This window comes from Sipha flava, unplaced genomic scaffold (assembly GCF_003268045.1).
Source record: "Sipha flava isolate LNK unplaced genomic scaffold, YSA_version1 197_pilon_pilon, whole genome shotgun sequence".
Classification (NCBI taxonomy): domain Eukaryota; kingdom Metazoa; phylum Arthropoda; class Insecta; order Hemiptera; family Aphididae; genus Sipha; species Sipha flava.
Genome location: NW_020272774.1, coordinates 1,057,513 through 1,081,868, shown reverse-complemented (window position 1 = coordinate 1,081,868; position 24,356 = coordinate 1,057,513). Strand labels below are relative to the sequence as shown.

At 31.1% G+C, this 24,356-nt stretch overlaps 1 protein-coding gene across 3 annotated transcripts; it reads left to right on the top strand.

The window, feature by feature from the left end:
- The first annotated feature begins 228 nt into the window (after nt 1-228).
- LOC112681776 (alpha-tocopherol transfer protein-like) lies at nt 229-24,319 on the top strand. 3 transcript variants are annotated; one of them, XM_025552089.1, is made up of 8 exons: nt 229-626; nt 4,162-4,332; nt 14,193-14,379; nt 14,737-14,896; nt 17,055-17,310; nt 17,958-18,068; nt 22,039-22,141; nt 23,602-24,319. In XM_025552089.1, exons 3-8 carry the CDS (start codon nt 14,247-14,249, stop codon nt 23,754-23,756), a joined length of 918 nt encoding a protein of 305 aa, XP_025407874.1. In that variant the 5' UTR covers nt 229-626; nt 4,162-4,332; nt 14,193-14,246; the 3' UTR covers nt 23,757-24,319. The 3 variants fall into 3 exon arrangements, with proteins under 3 accessions (XP_025407874.1, XP_025407873.1, XP_025407876.1); XM_025552088.1 differs by lacking the exons at nt 229-626; nt 4,162-4,332 and adding an exon at nt 7,983-8,071 and having other exon boundaries at nt 23,602-24,315; XM_025552091.1 differs by lacking the exons at nt 229-626; nt 4,162-4,332 and adding an exon at nt 9,033-9,055.
- Nucleotides 24,320-24,356: the final 37 nt, after the last annotated feature.

Genomic DNA, 24,356 nt, shown 5'->3' with positions numbered 1-24,356 from the left:
GAGCCGATTTATAATTCATCACATATTTACTAATTATGGTTCGGGTTAGCGTTATGTGCTGTTGGCGCACGTATGTTTATCGAAATGTAACAAATTTACCATAACAAATTCTTTTAAAAAAAAAAAATTAAAATTTCGTTACGTATTAAAGTTTCGAACGAAATCGTATAATGACGTGTATTATTTGACTGCCATGTTACGTTTTAGAAACGGATAAGTGACGGCTTTTTCGGCACGCGCACTCGAACAATAAATATACCATCTAATGGTACGCCATCGTCGTCGTGCGCGCAAGCCTTTGGTGGAATTAACAATGCTCTGCTGCATAACACGTGCAGAAATCCCGTAAAGACGCTGTTCGTCAAAAATCGTGATTGCACGCGCGCTGACTAACTCGTTCGTTACCGTTCATAACCAAAATAAAAAAGCTCCGTCGTCAGTGCGTGCCCAGCCGGTTTCGTTGTTCATGTTCAACGTGACCGCAGTACCTAGTACACTTCGCGAGTACCGAAAAGTGCCCGGTATCTGTTTATCAAATCCTGCATCTATTTTCAACATCGTTTCGACCTCACGTGATTTTCCGGACCATCCGGCTCGTTTACGTCTGAAAATCCACCACAAATCAAGTAAGTGCTGCTCTATTTAGTCTCAAAGACCATCCGGTCACATTGCTCTGCTCTCGGACATTTGTAATAACGACCATCCTCCGTTAAACAAGGATGATGGTGAACAGACCTACGTCACATTAACTTACTCAGCGCCAAAACTCGGAGTTCAAGTCTGGTCTTGACCAGACCATACTTTTAGAGGGGGGAGGTGCCGTGGTGGATTTGTACACGAGTGATAAGTGAATTGATCTAATTAATTATAAATCATAATACTGCCAGTTTTAAAATTACCGTTTGAGACGTTTAAGTACATAAACGCTAAAATAGGTTAACAATTTTTAGGAGGAGTCGAATTCCCAATCCCTTAAAGTTTGTCCTTGTGTGGGGTGGGTTGTAATTTAGGTGACTATTGCCCAGACCATTTGATATTTTGTTCGGCACCACTGTCCTCACAAACACCACAATAATCATATTCTCTTAAGCGACTTTTCTTTCTCATTAACAAAAAGCAAGATGCTAATGATATTATTGACAATAAACATTTTTTTTGAAATGACTGATTTGAGAAACCGATCGGTGGGTTGAGGTTTTGTGAACGCTATTGTTTTTTAACAAAAAAATCTCCGTAGCATTAAAACCCTTGGTACGGAAATAAAAGTCGATGTTTTGTAAAGAAATGCTTTTACATAATGACGAATAACCGATTAGAACGACGTTTAGTTTCATATGGATTTATTGTAGTTGAGATCCCAACAAAAATGCACTGTGTAAAACCGTCGTTAAATAAATAGTAACAAAAATATTCACGTGAAAATAGCGTAATAATATAAAAAGAGGTTTAGCGATTTCATAATTAATTACATAAGAAGTATTTATGACTGTGCATTGATAAAGTCTGTTTAATGCAAATAATTCAACCTGATTTGATGGTCACTAGTTGAATGTTTTTAAACAGTAGTTTGTTGCATATTACTACTCGTAATTACACTATGCTTAAGAAATTCTAGCTCTAAAAAGAACCAACTATGCGTTAAAATATGTTTTAACTTTTTTTTGTTTTACTGATAAATTTACCTTAATTTACTATATTTTACTAATAATTTAGTATACCTTAATTTTAATAATTTTATTTTGTCAATGGTAACCATTTTGTGTTTTCATTGATTTGAGAGTTATATATAAAAATCATTACCTATTTGGGGACTTGAAATACAAAATAGAACAATGAGTTTACAGTAAATGTAAATTATTTAAATTTTTCACTCATTTTTTACCTTGAAAATTGCACTATACTTTAAGAAATTTTCTTATGATTTCATTTCGTAAAAATCACCTTTTAAGATTTTAGAAATTTTATACACAATTTTTAAACCAGAATTTTTGTTTAAACCATTATTAAGCTTCTTTTCAAGTGTACTAATTTATATTTATTTATTTTCTATAACACTTAATGAATCGAATAGCTACATTTATAGGTATATAGATACATTTCTATTGGCAATGCGTATTAATATGAAAAATTTAAATCGAAAAACTCGTATAAAATCGTGGCTTGTATAAATACGTGACGCACAATAACTGCATAAGTATAATATAATATGACCTTTTATGGCACTTAAAAGAAACGCACTATCAGTGGCGTATAAATAAGGTTCAAAAGTTGACTAACTTGACAGGAAGGTACAGAGAAAAAAATTATTAATTAATATTATGCTGTTATTAATAACACTTAATTTGTATTTATAATAACAAAAATAGAATAATATAATTATTAATTCATGTGTATTTTTTATATTATAAAATCAATTATTTTTCTAGAAAAATTTAAAACCCCTTCCCTACAAAAAATTGAAGAATAAGCCACTGCGTACCGCTAAAATATGCTCTAAAAATTAAAAACTGCGAAGTATGCAAATATATGCAAAATAATAACATTTAGGATTTAGATTTCTGGCACCACGAACAGTACTTCCGTCTGATTCTGCTATTTTATGATTCTTTTGAAAAATAAAAAAAAATGCGAATTCTAGAATTCCCTGAGCCTACATTTACTTATGGATTTCACGTGGTCGGATGATTGGTAAAACGCGTGGAAATCGTTCGCCGCTTTTGAGGTTTGTTTGGTCAACATCGGATGGTTGTTGCTCGAACATAAACGTTTTGTTGTCATTGTTTCGCTCACAGTTTTTCCGTGATTCAATAATAATACGTATTGTGTACGCGAACCAACATAAGTAGGCTCTATTTTTACGCAACAACAGCCAACAGTATCCGACGTGACACACTGGAATCGACCGCCACGATACGTCTTAACAAATAATACGAAACACGTTTAACCGTTTCGCGATACAATAATCGTAACAATAATAACCCGATATCATGATAATGACAGAGGTGGCCAACTTTTAAAGAATTGTGACTTGAATTTTTCTAGGCGTCACGATCGACCAAAAATAAAATAAAAATGGTTGACACTGTGTTAAAATATATTTTTTATGTATGTTGCATGCACATACACTTCCTTTATTTATTCTATTTAAAATATTAATAAGTAATAATAATTTTAGTTTCACAGTTTTACATAACACGCATTTTATTGTAGATGTCATTAATTCATACGAATTCTCGATTCATACTCGATTTCAATGTATAATTTCGTTTTTCATAGTTATCTCTTACTATATATTGCCTTAATTAATTGTTATTTATTTAATTTTAATACTCATGGATTGAACAAAAATATAAAAATAATTGAAAATGAATCACGATCGACTGGAAATCATGTCACGATTGACCTGTTAGCCACCCCTGATGTACGCGTTGCAGCAACCACAACAAACCACATTTGTTTGGAATCGCTACGACGTGTGCCGTGCATTTCGAAATTTAGAACGCGTAATATGAATTGAAGATACCACGTAGTGTTTATAACTTATTAAAAGAAAAATATCAACTTCCTAAGGACTCCCATTAAGAGACACACGTTTGAACGGAAATCTCCAGCGTTTAGCTTTTCGAATAAGCTTTTAACTTGGATTCATCCCACAGCTATTAACATTTGTAGTGAGCATATCTGGATGACATGGATTATTCGATTTTGTTGTTTGATGACTCATTTTTGTGTTCTCATAAATTTAATTAAGGTATGCACGTAAATATTAGTTAATTGGGTTTACAGCCATGATATCATTGTAAGTCGTAGAGGCATAAAATAAACTCAATCGTTTGATAACTCGTTTTGGTAACTAATAATGAACTATGAAAACTGTTATGATAATTATATTTCAATTCATAAAACATATTTTTGATTTGTTGATTTGTTGTTCAATTTTAATTACATAAAATAATTTGTTTTATTAGAATTTAAAAATAATTATTTTAAATCACATAAAAAGAAACTCGTAAATCCGGATAAGAATTTAATACAAATCCGGATTTGAAATTTCAAATATCATTTGGGATTTCATGCCCGTCCCTAATATTTATTTTACATATAGGCGCACAAACATTATTAAGAGTGGTCGATATTCATGTAAGGTAAATTGGATTTCAGACTACCTGGCGGCGACCGACGAAAATCGATCGATCGGTCGAGCCGCTGGTCATCTATAAGACGACGACGACGACACGAACACGACCGGTTTGGGACGAGTGAGGGCCGTTTCACACTCGAACTGAACTATCGTGTGAAAGACACTTAGCTGACTCCGACACCGCAAGACAAGTATGTTTCATGTTTTTCACATAAACACATTTTTTTTCGTTGCACGGTAAGAGCCTTAAAATTGAGAGCCGACATTTGAATTTTGTAAACAGAGCGCAATAATCAATTAGCGTATCTAGTATTGCGTGGACCAGGAGCGTATCCAGAAATTCTTTATGGGGGGGGGGGGGGTCCAAAATGTTTTATTTTATCCGATAATGTGAAATTAAAATACACTATATACTATTATTATATTATTTACTATTAAATCGTTGAGTATGTAGACATTTCAATAAGAAGGATCCGGACCCGAAACTCTCCCTCTTGGGTACGCCCTTAGTGTAGACGTTTAATAGAAAGAAGTAAAAACAAGTTGCATCGGGTCCATCCAATCAATGTAAATAGAAACGAGGTCGGTGCAAGGTTGAGTTTTGTCTTCCGTAAAATGAGTCGGCCGTACACCAATGTTATAACCTATACATATAATTGACTTTATAATATAAACAATTATATTTATTAGTTATTTACTATTAATTATAATTTATGTTATAGTATAAAACAACCTAGAGATTCTAATAACTTGTAAGAATCTCTAGGACAATTTCCACTACGTCGATATTTAAATAGTTGATTTGAAAAACTGCGTGAAAACTACGTGAAAACTACGTGAATAAATTAAACACGCACGTAATTTATTTGACTACAATCGACAATCCAACACGTGCCGACTAGATGTGTATACAGCTCCGTGCCTTGCTCATTGCTGGTATTTTATTCTTATCGTTCAGACGACTACAACAGTCGGTTACAATTGCGGTTTCCTACAACGAAAGACCGACGGACGTTTTCCGTTTACACAACAACGAAATTTATGAAATGTTTATTATGCTTTTGCTCTTGATTGCCGTAAACAAGATATCGTTTACACAATAGTCGTTCTGATGTAAAACAGTACTAAACGGAAGTGTGTCTAGCGTTGAGCAATTTGAATCGATATTTTTCATGCGACGATCAGATTTTTCGAACCAATCTTTTAAAAGATCGATTAATTTTTGTGACGATCGATTCGAATTGTTAATCTAAATTTCTGTGTGAATCGATTCGAATCGTCGATAAGATATTTTATACGAATCGATTCATTATTGATTGTTGATTCAATTTCCGATTTTTTCGCAATGCTGGCGCTTTCATTAAATGGTAAGAACAAATTTTGTTCTTACCACGAACTTTCAATCCGATTTTGAATCACTTCATTTTCAAAAATCACTAAAAGTTACTACACATTTTGTGTATTTTTATCTACTTTTCATCTAGATTTCAGGGAAATCTACAGTGAGTGTCATCTTTATTGATTTAAAAAAAAAAAACCCCGCATATAAAGTGAATCGATATTTTTTCATCGATCTCTTTTTGGATCGATGTTTTCACTAGTGGCGTCCAGGGAGAAACGAGCAGAAGGTGGGGAAACGTGTTATTTCATCCGGATTCTTATAAGGGTTTGGGAAAACGCGTACGCGAACCCTACATGCGTTCCGCCGCGAGATGCCGAAACACGACCGGTACCCGGGTCGATGTTGTCGACGAACGCGTGTACTAACCATGCCCTGTCAAGGGTTCCTCGATTCTCGTATCGTTATTATTATTAACTGGTCAAATAATTCGGCTTCACACGAAACGGCCTTGACTGGGATATACTCGTAGTTTTTAACGGATAATAATCTGTTATAAGTAATAAGCTTGCACTATTTAAAGCCTAGCATCCAGTGCCGCAACTACACTAACTTAGGTCAGTGTGAAAATAAAATTAATACCTCCCCCCCGCATCTGGACTCTGCGGGGAGACCGTACCTTTAATCGGTTGCATCTGAAAACCGCACACTTTTGATTTTGACACGAAAAAGGTCGATTAACAAAAGCCGCATACTTAATCGGTCATTGTACAACAAAATACCCCAAACTTATAGAGGTAAAACCGCACAATATTGTTAGTGTTAACTAACTGATTAGAAAAAATTATAAGATATACTGCAATAATTATGCTAACACGTTTTAATACTTCAGTCACTACTCGTTTTTACTTCATCGGTCTTGTCTCTTGTTTATGCATATATAGTCTATTTTTATAGTATATAGTATATTTTTTTACATTTTAGAATAGTAATTGTTGTAATATTACTTGAATATGCATATTTTTTTGTTAGAATCAATTATAAATTATTAAGTATATCTAACCTATATAAGTATAACTTTTTTGGGGTTGAAATTAAAAGTGTACGATTTTTGCATACAACAATTTTAAAAATGTTGCGGTTTTAACCAAGCAAAAATGTGAAGTTTTGTTCTGTATTTTATCAAAAGTGTGCGATTTTAGGAGTCAACGCTATAATCAATTGTGACCAAACTATTTTGAATTTCGATTGCACAGGCCTTAAAAAAAACGTTGGTTTACGATAATGTGTACAAAACAAAATCAATCAATTACTGTTCAATCTTCGTTAATAATTATTATTATAAAATGGTTTTATTTTCTTGTTTTCTACATATTTACACTATCACCGTTGGCAAACTTATAAGAAAACGCCTTTTATCCAATTGAAAATTTGATATTATTATATATTTCCTAGCTTTTAACCTTTTTAATGAATTTTTTTTATTAATACAATTTAAATTTTAAGTTACTTACCTACAGTGTACATTTTTATCTTTGAAAATTTGCTATTTTCGTTTTAAAAATGACGAATTCATTGATATTTTTTCCTACATGAATTTTCTTGTGCTATTTTCATAATTTCATCATTAAATGTACAATTAGACAAAATCTAAATATTTCAAAAATTATAACGGAAAATTTTTATTTTTAAGGTAAAATAAAAATACGAATTATGCACGATTTTGCGCCTCTAGCGTAGGCACAGTTCACCATGACCTTGCTACGCCACTGGTTATAAAAAAAATTAAAGGAAATTTCAAGCAAATCGGTTGTAATTTTGGTTGTACGCTGAGTCGTACCCGGTTATCCATCACGGAGCCGTCTTCGCCGGTGCCAATCGTTTTTAAAATCCCATCTTGTTGCACATGCAAAGTATCAGAAAGACATTCAGTCAGATTTCAAGTTAATACATTTTTTCGTTTTTAAAGCGCGGCGTAAAAATCATTTTCCTCGGTGTTTCTACATGATATAAAAAAAAAAAAATAATAATAATACTCACCGAATTCCGTTGTCGTATTTTTGGCGTTTCCGGCTGCGCAATGTTTTTTATAACTACCGCTTTAAGTTTTACCCCCGTAGGAATTGAATTTTGGAAAATTCTATCTTATCGCACATCCAGACTGTACGTGGAACACTACGTCGAATTTCATGTTCGTACGCTCTGTCGTTTTAGAGACGATCGGTCAATGAGCGGGTATTTGATATACGTACTCGTTTAGATACGTATTATTGTTTTTTTTTTTTTTTCTATTGTTTATCATTTCACTGGACAGCTTTGCCGTATTAATTTCTAACCGTCGTCCGCGAAACAACAACAATAACACGTTGACTCGTCGCGACTCAGCGGGTCACTGCTCATCGCCGTCTGCAATACCACCGCGAGCACTGTTAAAACAGCAACTCGCCCGTCCGAACCGGTCAGTAGCACTGGAACGGGAGAGGTCAGCTTCAGCTGGACACTCTCAGTCACGATGCCAGTGCCAGTCCTGCTCTATCAGCCGTACCTCAGACAACCGTCCACCGAGTGCACTTCGGGAAAAAATTTCACAGGTCAGTACTTTGTCAACTATTTTTGCGGTCGTTTTTTTTTTTTTTAATTTTTCTTTTTACGATTTTTCAACGCAAAAACATCTTGCACGACGTTCATATACGTTTGCATACATATTCCGACGATTGCCCGTCTTGATACTTTTTGGTTTTTCTCTGTTCGAATTCCACGCGTGGAAATCGCTCGACCGTTAAGAATATTATTATCTAATAGTAAATACGGAAAATCGTGTAATCGGTAGGATGAATGTAAGTTCTCACACGAGATATGGCAGGTAAAAATTATCCCTAGATATGCATACGTAAGTTTCCATACGAAATAAATTGCACCCGTACATAAGTTCCCACACGAAAAAAAATTATACCGAATACAAACTTCCTTCCAACTTTATTCAGACATAGGACTGAAAAATTACATGTAGTTGGTGTGGTTAAAATTTGTTTTGTTTCCATATAATATATAATAAAAATTAATAATACAACGTGTATGTATGGTTCACATATTATTTTTATAGGTATAAAATAATAATAATAGAAAAAATCAAATTTTATTTGGCCTATTGCGAAAGCTCAAACAATTTACATAGTCATACTGTGTAATTATTGTTAAGTTATAATCCGATATTTTATTTTTGATAAACTTTTGTTTTTCTTCTTTTTTTTTTTTTACTTCTTTTTTTAGGTCTATTGAAATCCGATGTTCTTATTTATATATATATTATTTTGAAACATTTTTTAAACTTATATTATTTTAAATATATTAGGATGATGATGATAAAAATTTGAATTGAATTCAGAATGGAAACTTTCACAAGCGTTTGTAGTAAGGCTTGTATCAGAACTAGCACTAGCCCAAATACTAGGGGGGAACGTACTCGTATTTTCGATGTAATTAGTCACTTAATAATCGCCAAATTCATTTATTTTATTATTTTCTGGTTTTTCAGCCATAAAACAATCTCAAAACTTCTATTGGATTAAGAAACGGTAAACCAAATATATGAACCAGCCACTTTTCTAATTCATCATTTGCAAAATTAAATTCTTGTGCAAACCCTAAGCTTTGAATTTTATGGTACCAAGCTTGGCTCAAATGGAAACGACATCCCCATATATGTGTTATTGAAAATATAATATTTATTGCTTGGTGCATTGATATCTCTAAGTCTAAAACAAATTTATTTAGGTTTATTCCAACTGCATTAATTTTTTTTAATAATCCAATATATGTTTTCAATGTTTTATCCGGTAAAAAGCTAAACATTAATGAAATATAAATATTATTTTTTAATCCATGAACTGTATATAGTTGAGTGAAATTTTTATCACAATAATTAAAAGTGCCATCCATGTAAATTATTTCCAGTTTTTTCAAAAATTCAATATTAGTATCACATGAAAATATAATAATCTCATTCAAATCGTCAGTTTCAAAAATAAAATTTTAACTTCTATTCGTTTTTACATTAATTAAACTCAAAGTATTATGAACTTCTTTTCTTAAATTTGATATTTTAGGATAACAACTGGCTATAGCATTTTGTACATTTCCATAAATTAGCTTTATATCAGACATTAACAAATTACCTTCATTTTTATGTTGTGTAAGTTCTCGTCTGATCATTTTTGATGGTTTTTCAACAACGCCTGTCTTTTACAAGAATTATTTATTTTTTTGCCAATTTAAAGCAGTTCCTCATGGGTATGTACAAAACACTTATTTTTATTTTCAACTAATTGTTCACTATCGGTGTAATATGTAGCACGACACTTATTGTTTATACACATCCACGTACATATATTTGTTGTAGCGGTGTGTTTCTTATAAAATGTATAATTATTATGGACTAAAAGAGTTTTTTTCTTTTCACTAAACATGTAAGAAATAATTACGTGCATTTTTATAAATTGAAAATTTTTTATATAAACTGTTTAAATGTTAACTCTGTTAGTAATGGACAAGTACTGTAATCAATAAAATGAACTGTCCATACTATATGCCAATATGTAATAAAGATAATTCTAGATAGAATATAATGCATTAAATTTTATCATCACGTGGGAAAATACCTACATATTGGTATATTTTTCGTTTAGCTTCAAATAAATTATTGAGGGATGATTTACAAGTACCTTCGATTTTGTTTCTTAACTAAACATAAAAATAATAACACAGTACGACTATATCGTGAAGTGTTTAATCAAATAAAATTTGATTTTTTCTATTATTATTATTTATTTTATACCATACCTAATATAGATTAAATTAAAAGGAAGCTTGTGTTCGGTATAATTTTTTTTCGTGTGGGAACTTACTAAACTCCAACCGGTAAATACGTGATTGGAATTAAACTGTTCTCAATTTTCTACGAATTTGGTTGATTTGGATTTCAATTGAAAACTTTTAACCTTTTTATGCGAACTGAGTCTAAAATCGAATGCGATAAATCGAATACTGTGTTCGGAATCGAACATTTTCAATTTTATTTATGTTTTTCCAATTAACTAAAATTAAAAATTTTATGTAAATATCGTAATAAACTGTTTGTTCTGAAAATTATAGTCTCCTACGGATACTAAACCGGTAAATATTAAATCATACAGTTCAAATTAAGTCAAGGCTAATAATGTCATCGTTTATGAATTTCGACATTTGTTTACTATATTTTCGATATTATGTTTTCTACACATATAGTATATGTATTCAATATTATATATTAACTGGTATAAAAAATGGGACATGAGTTCTTATACTTCTAAATGTTACTCTATAAGTTTTTATTGGTCGCGATCACCTATAAGATTTACATAATTATTATTTTTTCTGATTTAATAAAAAGTATATACAATCTCTTTATAATAACATTAAATACTTGTGATAGAGTAAAAAAATATCAAAGAAAATTTAAACAAGAATTATACGAAGAGTGAGCCGTCTACTGACAGAACCTCAGAATCTTATTATTATTTATTATTTATTTTTATTAAAGTAATTATTAATAATAATTTTTTTTCTTTTTAATTAAAGTAATATGTCTCTTAACTAATATTTTTCGAGACGTCGGTTGATGTGTTGAGAGAATAAATAATAATATTGCATAATATGTATATGCATATTATTTATGTGAAGAATTATGTGGACATTTAAATTGGAGTGGAATCTTTTATAATGGTTTTTGGAAAGTCCATTTACTGTTAGTATTTTTAAGTCTTTGTGTAGAAGATCAAAAAACATTTCAAACATTTCTTGTTTCATTCATTTTTTATCAACCATGAAGCATTTGTAATGATCCGTAAAGAGATGGCTCGGTAAACTTAGATTGGGTGAATAGTTTAGGGCCTAGCAGGACCTCAAATTTAGATACCATAAGACTATATGGGTTTAATGACAGTTTTGAATATTGTTTTTAAGACTAATTTTTGTTTTAAGATTGATCATAGTAAGTGAAGTCGTGTATTTAATTGATTGTATTTTACTTTTGTATGGCTAGATGGTCTAAATCATTTAGCTCTAAGAGTATTAGGATTTGTAAAACGCTATTAATCTGAATTTAAAAATTTTCGATTATTCATGTGACGCATTAAGTTTGTTTTTAAATATATTTTAATTATTATAAGGCATCATGCCTTTCCACCAAATTGGGTGTTGATAGTATCGAACGTGCTAAGAATCACTTCCTTAAAATGTAATGTATTCTATATAAACTTAATATATTTATAAAAAATCATAATTACAATTTAATTTGATCAAGTTTGTAAGTCCAAATCCTACTGTTACGTTATAAACTCAAATATATTTTTAGTATAAGTACATAAATTAATTTTCTTTCTCTTTTAATGTTCCTTCTTATAGCAGCCGTTTAATTTCTTTTTTTTGTATTCAATCTTATAGCACTAACTATCAAACTTACTCTTCATTTCCAAGAGCATTGTCTCTTTGCAATATGATCCTCAACATTAGCTTTTTCTTCTCGACTTTATTTAAAATTTCAATTTCAAGTTGTAACCAAGACAGAAAGGACTAACATTTAAACTATTATTATTGTTTGTCATTCTGTCATTATTTTTTTTTTGTTATTAATATTTATATTGTATATGTTATGTTATGTTATAATTACCTTGTAACATTGTGGTTTTGCTTATTTCATCATTTAAATTTGAATAAAAATTATTATTATTATTACATTTAAGATTCAATTTACCTGCATACTGGATTTGTACTGTTGTTAATCAGTCGGGGTAAATGTAAAATAAAAAATAAAAATACGAACCATAAATTTTCGACGGAAATAATTAACTGACCAAAATGTTTGATGGAACGTTTTAAAAATTCCATTCGAAATTTTTAATGAGCTAACCGAAACCGTACAACTGAAACCAATGGAGAATGTATTCTTTACGATTATTTCTCACGCAATCAATTTTTAATAGTGAAGACACGTAAGATTTTTGTGTACCGGTCAACGAGTTATTTGTGTGTAAATAAAAACTGTGGCTTAAAATTAACGAGGTGCTAACATTGAATCGTACGCGACTCGTACGGTTGTACGCTTAAACTATTATAATGTTAACTATGGCAAATAAACGGACATGATGTTTTCCTTTTCAATCGAATGTAAACGATAATATTATTGTAATCAAACACACAATTAATTTGTTTATGAGCGCGTAACGATGCATGTATTACACGTATGATATGGAGAAAGACCGTATGCGGTACGCATGAAAACTGTGATAATTAATCGAATGTTATTGTTGTCAGGGAATAATAAAAATCGCAAATGGACGTTTGCGAATAACAATTGTTTGAAGTAAACGACAAATACTAACGACAAGTCGACGACGTTAATTGTTATCGATTGAATTTTAATGTTGATATATTTTTGATAAAATCGAATGGACAGATCACGTAGTACTCCGGAAAGCATTGTTTTTGGATTGGTTTAAGCAAAATTTTAGACGAAGCAATAGCGGCAAAAACTTTCTACGACGGTTTTACATCCATGAGTCAATTATGATAAATGGTCGTTATGAATTACACCGAGAGCTAACCAATAAGATTTTATCCGTCGCATGATTAGATGATTTTCGAACAAACCCAGTGCTCACTGACTTACAAAAAATCGTTATTTTTATATTATCAAACAGCTTTGCCAATACATTACGGTATTATTGCGACAATCACATACAAGTAACCGTCGATTGAAAACTTAAACCGAATAGATTATCCGATTTTCTTAACGTTTCGGTTGCGCAAGTCGATCGCTCGTATAAGGTGAAAAATGATAAGCAAACGGTTCATTACTCGACCACACGAATCGGGTGCGATAAAAAGGAAAAAAATCATTTTTTTTTTGACGCGTTATATCATACAAACGATTTAACTATGGAATTGTTTGCAATATTATTTCATGCGAACCTATTCGTTAGCATATGTTTTGTTAGTTTCCCGTCCAAAGTGCCAATCTCGCGCAAAATACACGGTCGACAGAGACAACGACGTTGGAAATTTGCTATTAGCGCTTCAGAGCGTCGGCCAAATAAAAATAGCTGAGTGCGAATCCATTTCAGTATCATACTACCCGCAATATTGCCGCGTTGCAAATCGCCGCGTTGCTCGAGTTCGACTTCATTCGTATTGTCATAAACGTTATAAACCTGCGATCGGAATCGTTTTTCAAGAGTATTACGATATAAAATCGTACTCCAGATAATCGTGCGAGAAGTCCGTGTGAAATCCGCCAAGGACGGATGAGTTAGAATCGTGAACCCCGGGAGTTTCCATGCGCTGTTGATGAAAAAATAACCAACAACCCGAGTGCGTGCGAGTACTGTAAATAACGATTGCCACTAACCGCGAGAAATCTTGCGGTCCGCGCAACAGGTGTACTCGTATGCCATGCAATACCGTGTAGAATTGCGAAAAAAAGAAAGAAAATAACGAACGTAGACGCAGTGCTGTAATATGTAAATATTCGCAATGATAGTGAAGTAGACTTAAAACTAACTAATTACTGATAGCGTTGTCGACGTGATGCTAAGGCATCGAACCTCCCCAATGCATTCAAACGCGTGTTGAATTTTCACGTTCAGGAGTTTAATAAATCGGTGTTTTGATCCGCAGGGTAGACTATTTAGGTGTACACCGTTGTGCGTTCGGTGAATTCGACGAGCTGCAATGATCGTGCCACTCACCGATGCTCAGCTGAAAGCCATTCGGAACTCCTGTCCAAGGTCCCAGGCCGAGATCGACCAGGACTTGGCCATTGTAAGACATTGGCTGGACAAGCAACCGCATCTGCCCAAACCTAGTGAGTGATTTATCATTCCGTTTCATCGAACGGAACGAATTAACAAAAAAAAAAAAACCGCGTTTTGTTCATAATATTTCCGTTACCGTTTTCGAATCTTTTAAATGTGTTGAATCGTAGTTTAATGTTTCGGAATATTCGGTTGTTCATACCCCGTATGCCGCGTACCATCGACTTATGCTGTATACAGTTGATGCGTCGATCTCGTAAGGTCTGAAGGACCCGGAAATAAGATTAAGAGTCTATGAGTTAGATCTTATGTATATATCTTAATAGTTTCTAACGCAACGCCTCGATACGCGTGCGTATTGTGCTGGATTATAGTTTATTATTCCATAAATTTTATTGTATTTTCAGGTGAAAAGTTTATCAAACAAATTTTGTTCAGCTTGAAATACCGCACGGAAAAGGTAAAACTCGTGATTGATAATTTCTACACCGTCAAAGAAACGTTCCCGCAAATATACGGAGATCTAGATCCGACCACAGACGTTTTCCGAAAACATGTGGAATCGGTGTAAGTATAGAAATGTTGAAAGTCTTAACAACTTTTACGATATAGGTTCCCCACTTACGACATAGATTAATACCATGGCTTATTTAACGTCACGCAACGACTATTCGAGTAATCTTATTTGCATATCATCGGCGTCGCGTTATGACGAGTTAATTGCAATAAGAAAAATTGGTCGCCATAAGCGACGACCCAAATACGTTATAATTGACCTCGGTGTATTTTCGATTTCGAATCTGAGAAAAACAAAGTTAAGCGCAATCAATGAGTTTTTGCAAACTTGACGCGTGATATCTGCAGTACGGCTTTTTCGCAATAGCAAAATATTTTCATTCCGGTTCATCGAACTCACGCGAACGTGTCTTATATTCTAATTAGAGGTCACGGTCATGAACGGGTACACGGAACCCGGATAACCGGACTGGAAATATATTAATAGATTCCTGTATTTACTTACTATTACCGAGTTCATTTAACTCTCCCACTCCAAATTGTAATTTCGAATTATTTTAATTACTTTTTTTTTGAGCCAATCGTATATATGTGTTGTTTGTATTAGAGAATGTTTTTTTGAAAAATAAATTTTAAATATGACAAAAAAGGAATTAATTTCATATTATTTTATTTTTTGTTTATACCGCAAATTTTATAATTAAGTATAACAAAAATTATAAATACAAACAGGTTTTTTTTTTTTTTATAATATATATTTAACACTGTAACATATTCAAAATATTACTTTAAATGTACATCATTGTATATTAATACTAAATAGTTAAACCATAATAATATTTGACAAAATAAAATATATTTTCTTCTATAAAAACAAATAAACTAATTATGTATATGATAGCAGCATATTTGTTCGTAAATGTTATTTAGTTAACGTAGATAATTTTTGTTCGAAAAAATCGAAAAAATTAGAAGCTACTCAAATGTTTACAAAATATTTACTTAGTTACCAAGCATCCGAAAATATGAATTTATACATAAATATTTTTACAACTACATTTATATTCTCTCGATCTACTCGGTTAATATGCAACAAGTAGAAAATCGTATACATAGTTATACAAGTACAGATAATTAATTTAAAAATAAATTGTACTTTATCCAAACAATCATAATTGCTGAGCTTTACACAATATAGCTCGAGATTGAATGCGGTAGTTTTTGTGAAATATAACTGATATTATTTAATATCTTTCATTTGGTGGTAGCAAGTTCTAATTGACCAACAAGTTTTCTAAGTCACTTTAACTCGTAAATCATAAGCTTTTTAACCCAATATCGATTAAAATACAGTAATATCAACTTTGATTAATTACATTTTTTTCTACTTAAAAAACAATTAAATAACTCATTAATCTAAATTATATTATTTATTTAAAAAAAAAAAAAAATATTTGCCAAATAAAAAATGTACTTTACATCTCATTCGTAAGCATAAAAACGAATAGAAAATTTCACATTTCACGTTGTGCTGTCTTAAGAAAGTCAAAGGTTATGTTTAGAAAAATGAATAAAACACGGAAAAAAAATGGGTAAATTCAAATAAATTTAATATTTTGAAGAAAAAAAACCACGTCTGAAATGAACGCAACGTTATTCGTCCAATATAATTGAAAACCATTGTTTACAACCGTAGAATTTAGAGGATTAAATAACTTTAATTAAGTCGGCAAACTCCTTATCTAATGTTACAAATAGGTGTTATGCATAAATAAGTAAAAGTTGTACAACGAACGATTACATGGCCGCAAATCGAAAGATTTAAACGTTTGAAAAGTGGCCTATAGGTTCCATCGAATGTTCATTTGGTGGTTACAAGGTCTGCCGGCCGAATTATATTTATGTATCATTTGAAAATGATTGATCACACCGCACACCGTGTCAGGGAAAATAAATCGATTATTAGCGATTTATAATCGATTATAATATATTATTATATATTATTATATTATATAGCGGAGTTCATATGTTCGTATTTCGTTACGAAAACGTGTCATTATGGTAATAAAACGTTACGTAACTATATTGCAGTAGCGCTGGTTGGCTGTATAAAAAATAAAATAAACTATAATTGCAGGGAGGGCAGGACAGGGGGAAAGGCGATCGTAGCTATTTCAATAACTTTTAGTACGTGAATAATTCATTGCAGATATATGTTCCCGTTGCCTAAACTCACTCCGGACTTGAACCGAGTGCTGTGTTATCGGATGGCGACGACGGACGCGAAAGCGTTCTGTCCCGATAATCAGTTGAAACGCAACGAAATGATGTGGAACTTGTTATTCGACGAGGACGAGTTGACGCTGGGTAACGTATGGATATTCGACTTGACAAACATGGACACGATGGCTCAATGGGCGCATTTCAACATGAACTTTATGAAGAAAGTCCTCAAAATAAGCTTGGTAACAATACATTACGACCGATCGATCGTAAAATAAATAGACGAACGTGCACGAAAAAAAAAATTTTAAATTAAACAATTTTTTTTAAGAAAAAAACCATATTAACCTGGGTTATATACATTTTTACTTATGTGCAATATTTATGTCTTAATAATCAGAACCGCGGACGAAAGATTCCGACACATCGTGGAAAAATCTCGACACTTTTATTTCGTCACAAAATACTTTATAGGCGTTAAGTTAACGGCACACACTTCTTAATTTTCAACTGTACACCGTACACCCGAAGATATTAATGATATTCTTCTTAAAATTACGTAAAATTTTCATATAGGTACAAAGTGTTTCGTTCGTGAGAAACTTTTCTTTTTTAAATAAAAAACCAAAACGATGTCTAAAAACTTGAAGTTAACCGTATCGTTACGCGTGAAGACTATTTTTTTGTCAAGTTATTTGTTACCTTTCAGTGAAACGTGAATCAAACGCGATGCACGATGGTCCCACTTTTTCATTTTTTTTGTTATTATATTCGAGTTCAATCTACGAGATGTTATGGTAATCAGTGGTCCGCATATTGTGCCGAGCTTGCCGGGTGCCACTGGTCACGTATAATATTTTCGATTTAAAGCGATGCTATTGGATTTCAGGACGCGAAACCGGTTAGGATCAAGAAAGTTCATTTCGTAAATATATCACAGATGGCCGAAACCACGCTTAATTTCATCAAAAACTTTTTCCCGCAAAAATTCAGAGACAGGGTGAGTAAACGCGCAATACTATATTATATTGCAGAAGGTATACTATGCACAGCTGTATTTGGTTATGGAAATGTATATACAGGTATTATCTACATACGGGTGTCGCACCTAAAACTGATATTACCCATAGGTTCAACTAGGGGCGGAAAATGGTCTTTAGTAGCCCTGAGTTAAAATTAAACACATCTGGAGTTTTTCTTTAGATCAATTTATAATAGTTACAGTGAAATACCATCAATTTTATTTTCAGCAGTTTCAACATCCACCAATATTTGGGCTTTAGTTGCGCCTATGGATGTACCCATTGCGATGATTGTCTCCTGATATAATAAAAATGATCATATTCTATTTTATATATATGTTATGGGTAAAGTTCGAAAATTGTTAGTTTACACATTACCCGGCTAAAATACACTTTATTCGTATATATAGTATAATGTATACATTATCCAGTGTGCTATGAGATTAATTCGAAAAAAAAAAAATGATGAAGTACCTAAATTATGTATTATTAAGTTATTATTTTATATATAAAAAAATTTTAAAAATGAAATATAGTTATTTATTAGAACAGTTTAGATTCGGGTGACATTTTGAGTTGCAAAATATCACCCCAGATTAAAATTACTCGTACATTTATTTATTAAACGATTATTTTCACATAAACATTTTTTAAATTTTGACCACCGAAAAGAAATTGTGCATTAGCTATTTCACATTAAAATATTTATAAATGTTTCATTATGATTTATTTGTTTTTATTCACGTTTCTTATTTCAGAAAGTATGTTATAATATTTTGATTCTGTTAAATTTATTGAATTTTCATTATTTTCATTAATTAATTTATTAAAACTCTCATAAAATTTCTCTTATTATGAAGACAAGTTTTTTTTAAAAAGAAACTAAATAATCAAACATTAATAAACCGAACAAGTGAACTCGAAAACCAATAGCACCGTTTGTAGCTTATAATTATTATACTATATCAATGTACACGATTTATCATAATGTAGGTACAATTTACATTTTATCCTTTTTTATTAATATTATTTACAATTCATATTTTATCGTATTTTATTTTATAAAAACACTTTGTCCATTTAAAGGTAGATAATGTACAAATTACCCAGTTAATGTACCTTTAAAATAAATGTTTTACAAATATGTTTACTTTATTCAATAGGCCTGGGTAGTGTTCACATTACCCGGGTGATGTGTACCTACATAACACAATTTTCGTACTCTACCCATAATATATTATACTATATATATGCAGGGCTGGGCAAGATTCCTAAAAATAGGTATCTAAATACAAGATACTTCTATATTTTTAAAGATACTAGATACAAGATACATATAGCTGAGATAAATAAAAGATACAAGATACTTTAACTAACATTTATTAATATTAATTTATATGTTTATTAATTTACATTCGGTACAATAAAAAAGAATATAAATATATTTATAAATTACAATGTTTATTTATTAACTATTAAATGTTTAAATTTAAAAAAAAATTATATGTAGTATTATAATAAAAGTTTTTTATATGTTATATCCTATGTTTTAAAATAAATTCCTGGTTATCATTTAAAGAGACTAATTTCGATTAATAATAATAAATAATTTCATTTTTCAATTCACATTTATTATTTCATCAAAATTTAATATTGTATATAATGTTCCATCTAAGGATTTTGGAATATTAACAATTACGTTATTATTTATGTTTTTAGTAATAAATACTTAAAATCGGATGACACTACATAAATACCGCGTAGACAGAAAATATGAACCGATCATCGCATAATCACACATTCTAAAATAAATGTTTAGCGCAATAAAAACATTCTGCCGATAAACTGGATTTATGTAACTAACTGATTACAAAATTTGCTCATAATAAAGATTATATGTAATATAATCTTTATTATGAGCAAATATTGTATACATTATTCACTTATCAAGTGAATGCCTTCGACGTGAAAAACTTTAATTTAAATTATTATTAATTATTATTAGATAACAATAGATTGTATCTAGTATCTTTAATCATAAAAAGATACTAAATACAAGTTAAAAAAGTATTTAAATCCACGATACAAGTTACAAGATACAATTGTATCTCAGATACGTATCTTAAATACTAGTATCTAAGATACTGCCCAGCCCTGTATATACGAGATATAGAAATATATGGTAGACTATAAGTGTTCGTATTTTTAAAATAGAAAAATAGTTTATAGTTTAATACCGTAATCAAGGCCGGATTATGGTGATAATATAATAAAAACTACTCAATTTGGCAATGCCCTTTTATACTTAAAACAATTTAATTTTTTATTCAAATTTAGTAATTTTTATTAAATATTAATTCAAATAAGTATGGCATATTTGTATATAGTAGTATAGTCACAATTAATTGATAATACCGTGTGTTCAATTTTAAAAGTAACAGGAAATATTTCGAACGCAAGACCTTGAATTTAATTCGGGTTTTTTTTACAGGGTACAGGACTTATAAATACATATGTTTTTGATAAATTCTAATTTTTAACTTTTTTTTATCTGCGCATGCGCAGTAAAACAAATTTCTTAAATAGGAACCACCATTTTTGACACTGGATTCAGTTTACTCTTATTTTTTGAGCAACTTTGATCTTTACAGTGTTTTGAAATGTTCAAAATTGACATTTTTAAGACGGTCGAAAGTTTTAAATTAGGTAATTCGTATTTATCGCATATTTCAAAGCATTTTCTAACAAGATGTTCCCGCCCATAATGCAATTATTGTTCGAGAATACCTTAACCAAACTTTTAGCAATAAATGGATGGGTACATATGGTCCAGTACAATAGCTCGCTTTATCACCTGATATAACACCGTTGTATTATTTTTTATGCGGATATTTAAAAACAGTAGCTTATGAAAATCCACTTATTAATGTTGATGATTTGAAAAATAAAATAATCATTGCGTGTATTGAACTCACCGAAGATCAAATAATAGCAGCTACACAAATAGAACTACTTAGACGAATGGAAGCGTATGTTGAAAATAATGACAATAATTTTGAACAGTTTATGGAATAATAAATTATTATTATTATCTTATGATATTTGTTTAAAAATTCAATGTTATAATAATACACCTTGTAGTTTAAAAAAAAACAAATTGTTATAATAATATTTGTAAATGCTTGATTAAGATACGTAAAGCGTTGAAATATGCGATAAATATGAATTACCTAATTTAAAACTTTCGACCGTCTTAAAAATTTCAACTTTGAACATATCAAAAAACTGTTAAGATCAAAAAATAGAGCAAACTAAATCCAGTGTTAAAAATGGTGGTTCCTATTTAAGAAATTTTTATTTTACTGCGCATGCGCAGATAAAAAAAAGTTAAAAATTAGAATTTATCAAAAAAATATGTATTTATAAGTCCTGTACCCTGTAAAAAAATCCCGAATTATATTCAGGGTCTTGCGATTGAAATATTTCCTGTTACCTTTAAAATTGAACACACGGTATAGTACTTTATATTTGTTAGCCAACGATTATAAAACACATTGGGAACCCTTTTAACTTGCAACCCGGAGTTATAACCTCCCTCTTTTTTTCCTTGATCTAGCCTTGACCACAATACTAATATTGTTTTAAAATTATCATAAAAAGAGATAAGATAATATCAAAACAATATACACGTTGAAAGTTAGTGTTTTTAAAATAATAAACTCTATAAAATGGCTTTCTTCAAAACTGTATAACAAAAAGTTATTTTATTTCATTTTTTACCAAACCTTGAAGCTCAACAACAAACTGAATATTTGTAGTTTACATACAAAAAAAATATATATTTTCATTTTTTCAGAAAACATCGCAATGAGTGAAATATCTTCGTAGGGCACCTTGTACTGCGTATACGAATTGAATACTTTACATTTGTTATGTTCTGTTTTATAGATAATATTCAATGCCGTTTCGGAAAATCTGCAAGATTATTACCCAATAGACATGCTGCCCTACGAGTGGGGTGGTAAGGCCGGAACAATGGCAGAACTTAACCGTAAGATACAAATGTGTACTTAAATTAGAAAATTTAGTTACGGTTAATTAGTATACTGGCGCACCCGCACTAGTTAAGCAATCTCGCTAGGTAGTCTAAGTGCTTGGGCGGTTAAGTGGTGAGAATTTATTAAGTTTAGTGAAACATAACAGATCAAAGCGCACAATAACAACGATTCAAAATAGCATTAATTTCCGAATTTTGTAATATTTTCCGATATTATGCGTGGTTTACAAGGAAACTCGTTTAAACTCTTATAGGATCGGTCATAATTACTACTTATTATAATATACATAACTCTTAAGGACTGTACACAGTCACGGATGGTAATGTTTTATCGGATAGATTTTTGTAAGATTGTGTTTTTATTTTGGTTGCGAAAAAGAAAACGAAATTATTACATTCCATTCTTCAGCAGGCAATGTTGCCGACTGCGAACCCGCGTGTGAATTACACTGAAAAAAAAAATGAAATCTTGAAAACTTTTCTCAACCATGGTATTTAAAAAATCGTAAACACCCGTCCGCGTTTAAATCCACAAAATTCGTTTCGAGGTGAAGTCATCGATTAGTAATCGGCAATGCACTTCGAACCATCCGTTGTCCTCGAAACGCCAAGGAATAGTTATTAGTAATAACTATTCCGGGGCGTTAGAGCCAAATAAGAAAAAATATGCACGATAAAATGATAAAATATACACAAAAAAAATGTAAAATATGCAAAAAAAAATATTTATATATTTATTAAAAGCTAATTAGTAAATTCTAAACACCTAAATTTAAAAAAAAATTGTATTATTGAAAACTAAAATATGGTGCATAACCGGTTGGTATTTGAAGATTAATTAAACCAAAAAAATAGTTAAACAAATATATTTTCATTATTAGTGAAATACGAAATAAATATGTGTGTTTTAATGTCTGTTATGTTGTTGCATTTAACCACCAATAGTTTCGTTAAATTCATAGTAGACAATAAAAAATAACAATAAATAACCACGAAAAATAATATTGAGTTTTATATGATGCACGTTTTTCACGTTATTTGCGTTGTGTTATGTAACAATATTTAAAATAAATTGGTTAAGAATGAAAAAAATTAATGTTTTTAGAAAATATTAAATACGCGAAAATCAATGAAAGTCGTCTAAATATGAACTTTTTCTCTAAAATTAACGAAAAATGCAAAATATGCATTATTGATTTTCAATTTTTAAATTCAATATTGTTTAACTCTAGCTTGATTTCTAGCTTGATCTGCTATGAATCGAGAGTATACAAAACAATATGCAACTCATATAACTTCCGAACTCTAGTTATTACGTTAATTCGAAACCGAACGCGTCCGGAGTCCATAACGGGTCCCGGAATTATATATCGATGATCGCGCGCACAATCAGCGTTATGATCGTGATTATTTTACGCGCGGACAAGTAATAATACGGTTTTTTCGGTCCGCAGAACGATTACATGAAGAACTAATAAAGCGTAAAAATTGGTTCGTCGAGATGGAACGGATGAAAGCAAATTCCAGCAAACGGATCGGTCAGTCCAAGACGGTCGACCAGTCGATATTAGGCGTCGAAGGAAATTTCAAAAGACTTAATTTCGATTGAACGGAACTCGCAGCCGTCACCCGCGGTCGTCAGAAGATCAAATTTTCTCAATATTTTTACAAACGTACGGAATACAGTAATTGGTGTAAATCGAAATGTCAACCGCACGTCGTCAGTTACGTCTGGTGCTCCTATGCACACTTGCGATATTTCTGGATGGTTCATAATTGTACAAATTATTTATGTAATTGTTTTTCGTTTTCGGACGAGGCGCGCGCAATCGATTAATTTTAATTTTAATTATTACTACTGCTATTTATTGTATACCTTAAATATTGTTCACCTCATAAAACTATATATATAATACATACTAACAAGATTTATGTATTAAGTATCCCTGGTGATTTGGACGTTTCACCCAGCAACGTCGTCGAGTAGATCGCCGGTTTCATTGGTAAATTGTTTAATCATCGAAAAACGTTGTACGGTTTAATACTACGTTCTTATTGTGTTAATTTAAGTACTGCATTGTTCGCGTGCTTCGTGTACTATTGCTCTATTATTGTATAACTGTAAAATATATTGTAATAAGCGAATAAATTATTATGTTCGACGTTGTTGAATGTTTAATATTTTTTTTTTACATTTTATAACATTTAT